This window comes from Myiozetetes cayanensis, unplaced genomic scaffold, assembly GCF_022539395.1.
Source record: "Myiozetetes cayanensis isolate MyiCay16 unplaced genomic scaffold, myiCay2020 scf15, whole genome shotgun sequence".
Lineage (NCBI taxonomy): Eukaryota > Metazoa > Chordata > Aves > Passeriformes > Tyrannidae > Myiozetetes > Myiozetetes cayanensis.
The window spans coordinates 19055334-19068669 of NW_026087159.1; the positions used below are offsets into that span (position 1 = coordinate 19055334).

At 60.6% G+C, this 13336-nt stretch overlaps 1 protein-coding gene across 1 annotated transcript; it reads left to right on the forward strand.

Annotated features, from left to right (window-relative positions):
• Window positions 1-1804: 1804 nt before the first annotated feature.
• On the forward strand, window positions 1805-8037 carry LOC126637503 (tumor necrosis factor ligand superfamily member 10-like). The gene is made up of 5 exons (XM_050310837.1): window positions 1805-2103; window positions 5237-5383; window positions 5652-5688; window positions 6066-6173; window positions 6479-8037. Exons 1-5 carry the CDS (start codon window positions 1852-1854, stop codon window positions 6913-6915), a joined length of 981 nt encoding a protein of 326 aa, XP_050166794.1. The 5' UTR covers window positions 1805-1851; the 3' UTR covers window positions 6916-8037.
• The last annotated feature ends 5299 nt before the right edge of the window (window positions 8038-13336 follow it).

Sequence of the window (13336 nt, forward strand, 5' to 3'; positions counted from 1 at the left end):
GAGCACTAAGGAAACAGATTTCCAGGCTCTACTGACCCAGCTCTCCCAGTGCACAGACCAGGAAACATTAGAAGTGAAAAACAACTCCTCAGCCAGGACCGAGGCATTTTTTCCCTGGCTCCCACCCAGTTTTCTCTGCACAGCTCCAGTTCTGGTCCTGCCCTGACTCACAGACAAATCTCCCTTCTCCAAGGCCCAGAGAGCAACTCCAAGCTCCAGGTTCTGGTGGCTCCTGGCTTCCCTCTTCTCCTTGGCAGAGCCCAGCTGTGCCCCTGCCCCATCTGATGGAGCAGCACAGGGATCAGCGGTCCCAAGTTGCTTCAGAACATACATCCACGTCCCACATTGCAAACCACAGAATCATGGAATGGTTTGGGTTGGAAAGAATCCTAAAGCTCATCTGGTTCCAGCACCCTGGCATGGGCAGGGACACCTTCCTCCAGACCGGGTTGGAAAGTAGTTTGTTTCCCAGATGGGCCTTTTCCAGCTCTTTGCTCTTCACCCAATTCTGCAGGTCCTGAGCCTTTTTCATGAGAACAACCCGGAGGGTTTATTTGTCGTCAGATTGTTCAGACATAATTAGTCATCTCCCCCCAGACTCAGTGTCCTCCCCAAATTCCATGTGGAATTTGTCTCACCTGGGGAAGCAGCTCCTTGCCAGGGCAGGGATGGTGCCACAATGGAGCAGCAACGGGCTCTGGGCACCAGGTACACCCTGAGCTGGCAGAGAGGGGGGAAAAAATGCTCATGGGCTTAGCAGAGGCTTTGGGGTGGAAGATCCCCTGGTCTCAGGAGCATCCAGAGTGATGCAACATGAGGTGGAATGGGCAGGATTTCCCCAAGGAGCCCAGCAGCCCCTTCCTGCTGGAAAAGCAGAGGTGGTAGTGGTGAGGCCAGCAAGCAGCCCCAGCTGAGAGGCTTTGGCTGGTAATAAATCAGTCCTCAGCCCTTCAGCATCCCTCTCCATGTCTCCTGGAGGAGACATTGGGTCCCCCCTCCTCCTCCCTGCTCCTGCAGCTTCGATCTGAGCAAGGTTCCAGTGCAGCTCAACAGGGGATGGGGAACAGGGGAGTGCAGCCCCCAAACTACAGCACTGTGGCTTTTTTGTTTAAAGAGCAAGAGGCAAAACCCAGAACACACCAAGGAAACCACCAGCCTCCTGCCCATCCTCTACCTTTGCCCATCACAGCCCACTGGAGATATCCAGAGACACTGGAGACACAGGTCCAACAACTGATTAGATCCATGATCCACAGGCATTTGTGCAACCTGGCCAAAGGCTTTTACAACAGCAATCCAAGCTGATAAAGCGACTAATTGCTCCCTTTCCCGCATCGGGGAGGTCATTAGGGCAGGTCACAGGGCCATGCATGGAGTCAGGGGTGCCCAGGGGCCACCAAGGGCAGCTGCTGCCACAACCACAGCCTGGAGTGCCCGGGGAAGGAGATAGAAAGGGATCCAGAGTCACTCTTTCCACGGCCTCACCCTGTTCCCTGCGCCCCGCTGCCCCCTGAGCAGCAGCCCCTGGGCCACCGTCGGTCCCGGTGTCACCGCTCAGTCTCGGTGTCACCGTCGGTGCCGGTGTCACCGCTCAGTCTCGGTGTCACCGTCGGTCCCGGTGTCACCGCTCAGTCTCGGTGTCACCGCTCAGTCTCGGTGTCACCGTCGGTCCCGGTGTCACCACTCGGTCCCCGCGGAGGCCCCGCCCCTCCTGCCTCAGGCCCCGCCCCCAGACACGCCCCCCGCCCATCGGCCCCGCCCCCTCCTGTCGCTGCTGCCGCCGCCGCCGCTCGGTGCCCGGGACAGCGGGACCGGGACAGCGGGACCGGGACAGCGGGACCGGGACAGGCCATGGCCCCGCACCCGCCCAGCGCCGGGCACTACCTGCGCTCCGACAGCGGCGGCTCGGAGGCGCCCATGCTGGCCGAGGGTCCCGGTCCCGGCCCCGCTCCCGGTCCGGACGGAGGCCCCGGTGCGGTGCGGGGGCAGCGGCGGCGGCGGTGCGGTCCCCTGTGGGGCAGCGTGGCTGTCATGGCCATCCTGGCAGTGCAGATCGCCTCCACCACCGTCCTCTTCGTCTACTTCACCATGGCCATCTCCAAGGTGAGCTTTGCCCCGCGACCCCCCGTCCCGTTTTCCCAGGGGGGGCCGGGACCGGCGTCGCGGCTGCGCCCCCGGGAGGGAGTCCCGGTGGCTGCGGGAGGGCTCTGCCCGCTCCCCGCTCCGCGCCTCTGCCCGCCGGGCACGGCAGAGACCGGCGCTGCCCCGCCGAGGATCCAGATGTGGGGGCGGGGGAGGGGGCGGGCACTGCCCCGGGCCCCCCAGGAGCCGCGGATCCAAATGTGGAATGAGGGATTGAGACTGTCCCCAGCTCCACAGGGAGCCGCGGATCCAGATGTGGGGGCAGGGGAGGGGGTGGACGCTGCCCCCGGCCCCCCAAGGAGCCGCGGATCCAGATGTGGAATGCGGGGTGGACACTGCCCGAGCTCCGCCCGGAGCTGCGGATCCAGATGTGGAGGCGAGGACGGAGGGGTGGACACTGTCGCGGATCCAGATGTGGAGAGACGGCGCCTTTGTCCTGGGCTCCGCCTGGAGCTGGCGGTCCGCACTGGGAGGGGGGCCCTGCCCTGGGATCCCATCAGTCTCCAGCCCCAGAGGGGGATGTGGGGGGATTTTCCAGGCCCCACGGACCTCTGGTTCCTGCTTCATCTTCCCCTTCCCCCATTCCCAACTCGTCCACACTTCAGGACCCCAAATCCTCCTCGCCCGCTTTGTGAAATGCTGGAACCCCCCATACCAGCAACACCCCCCTCATTCCAGCAGCTCTTGTGCTCTTGCTCCTGTGCAATCCCAACAACAGTGCTGAGATCCCGCCATTCCCACCTCCCGCGGAGTCACTCGGGCCAAACCACTCCCAAACTTGGCCATGATCCTGCCAACAGCTCCCCCAGCTCCTGCCAGCCGCTGACTCCAACCCACAACAACCCCCCAGCAGCGTAAGGGAAACACCAGACGAGAGATCCACGGGCAGAGGGAAACTCGGGGCTGCCATGGAGGGCACCCTCATCCCTGAGGGTCCAGCAAGAAACGAGTCCTGCAGTGCCAGACGTTCCACAAACCACACCGGAGACGGGAAAAGGGGAAAAGCCCTGCCCACGGATGCAGGAGGAATAAACAGCCTGTCTGGAGCATCCTTTGGAGGGGGCTCCAGCCCTCCTTTGGGCTTTGTTTCCATCCCCGAGTCACGTGTGGTCCCGCTGTGAGGGATTTACATGAAAGGCGCCACATGAAAGGCACTGGAGAGAGCGGGCGAATGAGGGAGACAGAGCCCCAGGGAAGAGCTGAAGGGAGGGGGAAACCACGGAAATGGACCGATTGGGGCTGATTTCAGCGGCCGGTCACTGGATCCCTCCTGGGATCTGTGCTGGGAACAGGGAGCCAGTCTCCTGGAGCCCCTTTAGGTCCTGGAAGGGCCTGTCGGGTCTGCCCGGAGCCTTCTCTTCTCCAGGGGAACCCCCCAGCTCACCCAGCCTGGCTCCAGAGCAGAGGGGCTCCAGCCCCCGGAGCATCTCCGTTGTCTCCTCTGGACTCGCTCCAGCACCTTCCCGGACCGGGCTGACCCCGGTTCCGCGGGAACGCTCCATAGTCAGCGCTCCGGGCAGCCCGGGGGAGCCGCACGGGTGTGCCCTGCCCGAACACGCACCCGCCGCGGGGATGAACAGCCCCATCCCTCGGGATTTACTGCCTTGGCACCACCCGGCCCCCACCTGGGTGGGCAGGTGTGTGCGGGGAACACCCTCCGGGGTCACCTGCAGCCCATCCGTAGGGAATTGTGCCCCCCTGGCAGGTCCAGCCAGGGCACAAGAGTGCAGAAAGGAACACTAACCCCTTCAATCTGACACCACATGGCTGTCCTGCAGATACGGAGTCTGTATTGATCCCAGTATCCTGTGGATCTAGAGGCTGTATTGATCCCAATATCCTGCAGATCTAGAGGCTGTATTGTTCCCACTAATCTGTTGATATAGAGATATATCCACATGTAAATGGGATGTAGATCCCAAAGGTGAGCACATCCTGGTGTGAGGCAGTGAGTACCCACAGCTGTGGAGGGCAGGGGTCTGGGGGTGCTCAGAGCAAACCAGGACATGGGGAACACGTGTGGGTGCTGGAGGTGGCCAAGCCCTGGGTGATGACATGGCCACCCAAGGCCTCCCAGGTCTGTCCTGGGATCTGGGAACCACCCAGGCGGCATAGGTAGGGTAGCCAAGGTGCCAGTGTGCTCATTCCCAGCTCCTGGCACACTGATTTCAGGGCAGCCATCCCTTCTGAGCCTCAGTTTCCCCATGCCCTGGACAGCAGCGCAGTGTGGGGTGACCCTGTGGCCACCAGGTGTGACGGTCACCACAGCCACACCACGGCCAGAGCGGAGCCGGGACAGCCCTGGGACAACTGGGGAAGGGAAGGCTTCCCATCCCAAACCATGAGCCAGCACAGGGAAGTGCCCAAGACCTGCCTGAGCTGCCCTGGCACTGCTCAGGGTCCCAGCCTGGCAGCTGGAAGAGCCAAGCTGTGCCAGAGCTTGTTTTGCAATCCCAGCCCGGGTCGGGAAGCAGGAGGAGCGTGGCCCTGGATGCCCAGGCATGTCCAGCCTCCTGCAGCAGCTCGTGCTTCCCGGAACCCACGGAGCCAAGGCTGGTGAGGCAGCTCCTGCCCTGGAGCAGTGAGCACCTCCTGGAGCTGGAGAAGCCTCATTTTCCCCAGGGGTGGGAGGGAAAGATAAAGGAGATGGAAAATGGGAATTTTGGGTTATTTACTTGGTGCGCTGTGCCTTGTGAGAGTCCTTGAGTCCTGCCTCCTCCTCCTCCTCCTGCTTGAAGCTGGAACTCCGTGCAAGGGCCTGGAGTGCTTCCAGAAGCACTGGGATGGGCTTCTGCAAGGGATCATGGGAGGGCAAGATGAGATTTAGCATGTCCAAGCCACAAAAAACAGAACTTTGACTGAACTCAGATCCACCCAGCCTCCTACTGCCCCCTCCATCCCACACAGGAGACACAGCTGGGTTTGCATCCCGGTGGATGCTCTGGGACTGGGGCAGCTCAGGGTTGTTCTCTGAGCCCCCTGATGCTGGAGGAGCCAGGCTGAAGGTGACTATCCTGTGTCCATGCCCCACAGGGATCCCCTACTCTTACCCCCATCCATCCCAGTTTGACATCCCGATTTGTTTCCATCCCAGCTGAAATCCCAGGCTCCAGGGAGTGCGGAGGAGCTGCGGTGTCTGCAGATGCTCAATCAGCAGCCCGAGGGCTCCAGCCTGGAGGAGCTGAGCAGCAGCCAGACCTGCCTCAAGCTGGCCAGCACCATCAAAGCCTATGTGGCCACGGTGAGCCCTGGGACCAGGGGAGGATGGGAGAGCTCCTGGCTGCCCCCCCACCTCAGTTTGCCCGTCTGCCTCACTGCAGGGCTGGGAGAGGGGGAATGGCAAGGATGGTTTAAGGAGGGGGCTGGACCCAGGCCCTCCACAGCAAGGAGGTGGTGGGGCACAGAGACAGTGTGACAAACAGGGTGATAGGGGCTTGGAGGAGGAGCTGGGATGTGGGGAACCCCTGTTTCACCTTTAACCGTGGGACATTCTCCTCTCTGTGGCCCAGGTGACAGAGAACATCCTCCGCAGGAGCGCGGTGAAGGGTGAGTCCCTCCTGGCCCAGCTCCAGGGGAGCAGCCGGAGCTGGGATCCATGTGCATGCAACTGGGATGTCAGCAGGGTGGGAGGCTGGGGGGCTCCAGTGCTGTGAGCTGGGAGGGAGAGGGGAGAATCAGGATTATCCCACTGGGTGGTGAAGGGCACACGTGCCAGGAATGGGCTGGAGGGACAGCCATGTCCATCTGTCTGGAGTCCAGGGAAGCAGGGCCATGGGACAGCTCAGACACGCTAGATAATGATTGACAAGACCCCAAATAACCTTCCTCTCTGATGGGTCAGTGGGGCATTTCCCTGCCCTGCTGGCACAGGGCTGGGTGTCCCCACGCCTGGTCCTCTACAGCCGACTCTCCCTTTCCCACAGAGGCCCGGCGGAGCTTCTTGAACACCTCAGAGGGGCAGGTTCCTCCCAAAACAGCCGGGAAGCCCTCGGCACATCTCACCCTCCGCCCGCAGAGCCTGAGCCAGGATGGTGAGTCAGGGGGTCCTGCAGGGCTCCAGTGGGTTTCCAAGATGGGAACAGGGGAGATGACTCTCCCAAAGGGCAGGGGACCAGGACAGGGAAATGGGGAGCCCCACTGGGCACTGAGTGGTCTCGGAGGTGGGAACAAGGGAGAAACCTCTCCCAAAAGGACCAGCATGGAAGGAGATGTTGGGTGGCAGATGGGGACCAGTCACCTTCTCCACCCCTCCAGACTGGGAGAGAGTTGGAGCCACCCCCTCCCCTTCCCCTGAACCTGCCAGGTCGCTCCCCTCAGTGACCCTCCCTTCCCCCAGGAGTCTCGGAGCGCTTCGGGAACCTGTCGCAGTCGTGCCGCCATGCCATCACGCGCTGGGAGCACAGCACCCTGCACTCCCACCTGCAGAACATCACCTACCGCGACGGGCGGCTGCGGGTCGAGCAGCCGGGCAAGTACTACGTGTACTCCCAGATCTATTTCCGCTACCGCAGCGCCGGCGCCCAGGACTCGGGCCCGCAGCTCGTGCAGTGCATCCAGTGGCAGCCCTCCCACAGCCAGCCCATCCTGCTGCTCAAGGGCGTGGGCACCAAGTGCTGGGCGCCCGAGGCGGACTACGGGCTGCACGCGCTCTACCAGGGCGGGCTCTTCGAGCTCAAGGCCGGCGACGAGCTCTTCGTCTCCGTGTCCTCCTTGGCCATCGACTACAACGACGCAGCCGCCAGTTACTTCGGGGCCTTCCGGCTCGACCTGTGACACCCCCTCTGCTCCCACCTGCCCGCTGGCTCTCCCACGTGGCCCCGGGGACAGCGGCCCAATGGCCGGGGGGTGGCACAGGGTCCTTCCCGGTGTGCCTTGTCCTTTGCGGTGAGGGACGAGCCAGAGAGGGCACGAGGAAAGGCCCTCTGCAGGGACCTGCTGGGCTTGGGGCCACCATCCAGGTGGGAGGAAGCCTGAGAGCCTGGAAGGGTCCCCAGGGACCTACAGGGGACATGCACGATGGGAGATATCCCAGCCCTGGTGGCACATCACCTCCCAGGGGCTCCCTGCAGCAGGAGGGGCACCAGGGCCACGTCCACCCTGGCAAGACATGGCAAGGCACGGTGTCCCCATGATGGGGTGGCCCTCCATGAGTCTGACCCCACCTCGGGCAGGGGCAGCCCCAGCTGGGCTGTGGGTGCCAGGGACCCTGGGCTGGAGGTGCTGGGGCAGCAGCTGGGGTGAGCAGGGGCACAGAGGACACAGGGCTGGCACACCCAGGGCACGGCCTGCGGGGAAAGGAGCGATGGAGTTTCGGTTTGGGCAGATCAGAAACCTGGGGCCACGCCAGCGATGGGCTCCGGGGAGGGCAAAGGGCAGGACCGTGACAGCAGGGCAGTCACCAGCCCGGCACCACACCCGGCACGTGGCACTGGGCAGTGCGGTGCCCCAGCCAGGCTGCACGGGACCAGGAGCTCCATCACTGCTGCCCAAGCACCTCTTCCCCGGGGGATTTGTCCCCCCAGCCCTGAGGGACCAGCGCAGCCCCCACTTCCTCACCCCTGCAGCCCTGGCAGTCCCTCACCTGCAGGATTCCAGCACCGGGAGAGCCCGGGCAGGACCTGGGAGGGACCAAACCCACCCCAGGAGATGGAGGCCAAAGAGGGCTTCGGGCAGGGCCCAGCTGGCTCAGCCCACGGACACCAGGGTGGGCAAAGCCCCTTTTTCTAATTACCCCTGTACTCTCTGTATCCTACTAAGACTGTGGGTGTGTATGGACAGGACAGGAGTGGGGGCTCCTGCCAAGGATGGGTGCTCCCAGGAAGGATGGGATCACCCCCATGGCTGGCACGGCTGCGGGGGGCTCTCAGTGCTGGTTGGAATAAAGCCTGTACTCCAGCAAGGGTCTGGCCCCTTTGCATCAGGCACCCAGGATACGTGCCTGGGGTCTCTGCACAGGCAAGCTGGACACAAACCCAGGGGAGTAGGGACATGCAGTACCCTGAGAGCTCCAGACAGAGCCCAGCGAAGGTCCTGCCTTGTCTTGCACCCCAAAGGGCCCCACAGCTCCTCACCCCATGGGTGACTGGGGCAAGCCCAAGGAGATGTGTTCCTCCTTCCCAGCCCAGTGCCTTCATCCCCACTGGAACCAGCTCCTGCAGATCCCCCACCCAGGAGCTGAGCCCAGCCCTGCTCCTCCTCCCCTGCACCTTTCAGCTCCCAGGTGATCCAGGTGCTTCTCCTCTCTCCATTTCAGGATTGCCAAGCCCAGCCCAAGGCACAGCCTGACCCCAGGGTGCCACAATGGGCTGGTCCCCACCATGCTGTGGCTGGGCAGGGGCTGCTCCTGGCTCCTGCCATTGCTCCCACAGCTTTCCAGGCCTGACCCCCCCACCCACTGCATCCTCTGCTGGGGCCTGGGGGACTGAGCCAGGTGGTTCCCACATCCCTCCACACCCCCAGGTGTTTGGCATTCCCATTCAGCAGTGCCCATCTCCTGCAGGTTCCTGCTCCAGGGGGGCTGATACAACTCTCCCAGGGGAATGGTGCCACCCTGGCACCCAGAGCCTCCAAAAACTCATCCAAAGCCAGAGAGCACTGAGAGCATCCTCCTGCTGCCTCCAAAGGGGTCACAGGGCTGATCCCCCCATGGCAGGGCTGTGGGGTCCCATTTCCCCAGTCACCATGGGGGCAGGGAGGGACAGAGGGGTGGAGGGAGCTGAGCTGAGCTGCTCTGCAGCACTTGCCCCAGAGCACGTTGGGCTCTTGCCCAAAGCAAACAAAACCTGGAAGCGCACTCCAAACCCCTCCATTCCAAAACCACATTGAAAATGATCCCTTTCCCTCCACCTCTCATCCCAGCTCCTCCTGTCCCAGCCACCTTGGTGACCCCACAGCAGGAATGGGGCTTCCAGGGCTCTTGACATCCCCACCAGTCCCAGCATCCCCCTTGGGGACCACTGATCCCATCCCTGCTCCGCACCCCAGCTCCTCTGGCAGCAGCCACGGGAGCTCAGGGCTCAACCAGCCAAGGCAGGGCTGCTGGAAACGCAGCAGGTGGTTTCCAAGATTTCCTCTGAAAGGGGGTTTAAAGTGGACACGGCCCGGTGGAGGCGGCAGGAGGTTGTGTTTGCCGTGAAGGAAGCAGGGAAGGCAGCCCCGTGTGCGTGAGCGGGGAGAGCCGGGCCCGGCGCCAGCGGGCCATGGGCCACTCCGCTTTCCTGGAAAGGAGAGGGCTCGTGGGCGGAAGGACTGGGGAAGGAGAACTCCACCAGCATCAGGGCAAAGAGCAGCCTCGCCCTGTCTGGGGAGAGATGAGTGGTACAGAGAGAGACGGGATGGAATTCCTCCCTGTGAGGGTGGTGAGGCACCGGCACTGAGCCCTCTGCCCCTGCCATCGTGCTCCCTGCCCTGGTGCTTCCAGCAGATGGGCTCAGCCTGGCCAGGGACATGCAGCCTGGCTGACTCTTCCCACCTGGACAACAAGTGGCAGCAGAAAAACCCAGCCTCCACCAAAACCTCCCTGCCCCAGGACATGCTCTGGGGAAAAGAGGAGAACAAAGTGTGGAGAGACCTGGATGAGGGTGCAACACTTTTCTCCAGCTGAGGAAGCAAATAAATCATCTCTCATTGAGATTTTGTTTTAATTCTTAAAGTTGCTTATTAAAAGAGACATCCCACTATTTTAACTTGAGTACTCCTGACAAGTTCACTGTAGCTCCTACTGGAAAGTCAATGGTCGCTAAATCACCTTTTGTATCAAAGGACTGAGCTGGTCGTGCTACATCCTTCCCAAAATCTGTTTTCTTTAGGCTTTTTTTTTAAAAGGCAAGCAAGAGCAGAAACACCACCAGTGCTTGAGGTCCTGGAAGGAGGAGTGTGGTGGAGGCACAACAGATATTTGCTTTCAAAAGATTCGTTACTAAATAATGTCACAACAATTCCCTTACCCGGGGAAACTCTTTAATTCTGGCATCACCAATTCACTTCATTTGCATCCAGCTCAGTCTGTGGAACAATGCAGTTATCTCAAATACTTCTACAAACATATTGCCCAAAGTTTCACCTGGTCCTGCACTATTGGACATGCTCAGCAGCAGCAGCAGAGGCCGTGGCCTTCCCTCTGGATCCTGGCCAGATCCCTCCCTGCAGCTGAGGGCAGAGCTGGGAGAGGCCAGGGCAGGTGGGGACAGGCTGTGGGAACACAACACGTGCTCTGGGGGAAGAGGAGCCTCGGTGCATGGACCAAACCTCTCCCACAGTGAGGAGCAGTTTGGCTTTCCTGTGCCAAAGGCAGGGCAGATCATCCCACACAATCCAGGGCTGCTTTTCCCGTGCCTCCTGTGCCAGCACATCCCTCTGGCTGAGAGCCACGCAGACAAAATAATGAAATTCCCCAAAACCGAGAGCTCCAGCTCCCCAGGCAGCACATCCCTGCAGTGACAGCTCCGAGAGTTCCCAACCCTTCCTTGATGGCCTTAGGCCAAAGGAGGGCAGGGTTAGATGGGATATTAGGAAAAAATCCTTCCCTGTGAGGGTGGGGAGGCCCTGGCACAGGTTGCCCAGAGAAGCTGTGGCTGCCCCATCCCTGCAAGTGTCCAAGGCCAGGTTGGATGGGGCTTGGAGCAATCTGGGACAGTGGAAGGTGTCCCTGTCCATGGCAGGGGGTGGCTGATCTTTAAGGTCTCTCACAGCCCAAACCATTCCATGAGTCTATGATTCCTTCCTGCTCTAAACCAGAGGGGAGGTGGGGGTTGACTGCTGCACTAATATCGATTCCCCATTGACCTGATTTCTCACGGCCTCTCCATGTGGATTCGATCCAGGCAGAAACTGCTTCCTGCAACCACTGACAAAGGACCCTCTTATCTCCCCTGCAGAGGAGCTGTTTCACTTCAGTGCCGAGGAGCCCAGCCCAGGGCGTTCACGGCCCCGACCCCTTTGTCTCTAAATAAATCCTCCGCTCAAAGGCCCTTTTTTTCCCCCCCGTTTATTGTTATGAGCCAGCTCATCACTGCCTCCAAGTCTCCATCTCCTCCCAGACCAGATCTTGTTTTACTTTCAAGTTCCCAGCCCGGCCCGAGTTTGTGGCGGGAGGAGGAAATCCACTCCAAAAAACACGTCACCGCCCCAGGAAATCATTCCTTGGGGCATTGTAAATAAAGCACACAAAGAAAGGCTGTGGGGTGTGACCCCCCCCATCGCTGCTGGCACCCCACGCTCTGCCCCAGGGTACACAGGGCACCTCACCAGCCACCGCTCCCCCCAGGCAGTGATTCAGCCTGGAAAAAGGGAGACAAAACAGAAACCTTCTTTGCTATAGCACGAAGGATTATGGAGCTGCAGGAGGCAGGATGCTCGTTAAACCCTTGGGAAAACATTAATGCTGGGGCGCCGTGACCAAGCAGAGGGGACCCAGTGCTGCTGCAGGCGGGAGCCCGAGTTCATCCATCACGGAATCGCAGATGGTTTGGGTTGGAAAGACCTTTAAAGGCCATTTAATCCAATCCCATCCCAGCTGTGCTGCTCCCAGCCCCTTCCCTGAGGTCCCACTGAGGAAATTAGGGGGATTTCTTTACTCCGCAGGGGGTTTCTCTCCTTTTCCAGTGCCAGTTGCCTTTCCAGTGCCAATTGCTCAGCCTCTGGCTCCCAGCAGCAGCCCCCGGGGCGGTGGAGCCGATTGCAGCGGCTCGGCCGGCTGTTCCTCCCCATTCCTTCCCATTCCCTCGCAGACAGATCCCCACTGGCAGCGGCCCCGGCCCCGCCCCGGCTCTGCCCTTGGGAATGACGGAGCTGTACACAAGGAAAGTGCTGAGCCAGCTCGATGCACGGGCCTCGTGCACCACAGACACGCAGTTTCCCCCTTTATTTCCCCGACGAGACAAGCTGGAGGCACCAGGAAAAGATAATTCCACTTTTAAAGAAAAGTTCCGCGTTTTCTGTCCCGTTCAAACCCCAGCTCTTGGATGGAGTCCTGGAATCACAGACTGGTTTGAGTCGGGACCTCAAAGACCAGCTTGTTCCAAGCCCCTGCCACGGGCAGGGAGGCTCAAAGTCACCTCTCCCCCCTCCCATCCTGCATCCAACAGCTGAGCACAGCCAGCCCTCAAACCCAGGAGAATCCCAAATATCGTGCATCATAAAAAGGGTATGGTAACCCCCTCCAGGCCCCTTCCTCCTGGGTTACTCATCTCCAGCTCTGACCTGCATCCACAGCTGTCTGCTGAAGGGAATCCCAGGGCTCCTCCTGGAGTAAAGAGCAAGAACTGGACAGGGCAAAACACTCCTCAGGAGCTGGAAGCGCCCCAGGGAAGGGGGTTCTCGGTTTCTCTGCTGCAGAGAGGTTTTGATGAATCCCACACTGGTTTGGGCTGGAAGGACCCTGAAGCTCATCTCATTCCACCCCCTGCCATGGGCAGGGACACCTTCCACTGGCCCAGGTTGCTCCAAGCCCCGTCCAAGCTGGCCTTGGACACTCCCATTTCCACCTTGCCCACACGTTCCAGACCTTCAGCCACTAAAGTAGGAAAATTAGCAGTTTCCACCATTCAAAGGATCTGCCCAGCAGGAGGCACGGAAAGGCCCTGGACTGTTGGAATGCTCCCATTGTACTCTCCCATTGGCACCACATTTAGTTTGGCAGTGATAGGACTAGAAATCCCGCCCACAAAAAGGACAGAGCCTCCCTAAAGCCCAGGCCTACCGGGCTTTCCCAGCCTTTCCCAAACTCTCACCCTCCCAGGCAGGAGCTTCTCCAGGACACCTCTCCCACTAAAAAAACAATCCAGGGGACAGGCACACCAACGGCTGTCACAGAGTGAGGAGCTGCTGGCAGGTGTTTCCTGCCCAGTGCCCCTGTTCCCAGATGGCAGAGCAGCTGCTGTCCCCTCCAACACTGTGCTCCCTGCCCTCTGCTTCCCCAGGAGCAGCTGGGATGACCCACCAGCCAGCTGGGATGTTCCATCTGGGATGACTCTCCAGCCAGCTGGATGCTTCAGACTGCACACAGATTTCCCTTCTGGCACCTCCTGCCCTCACCTTTGCACTGAGCTGCTGCAGCCTTCCCACTGGCAAAGGAATCCGCTCATGGATCGTGGATCTAATTGAAGCAGGGACCGTATTTTTCAAGCTGGAGCCCTCCTACTTGTGATAAGGTAAAGAGGAAAGTGGAAAAGCTCTGTCTTTCTGGTATTCCAAG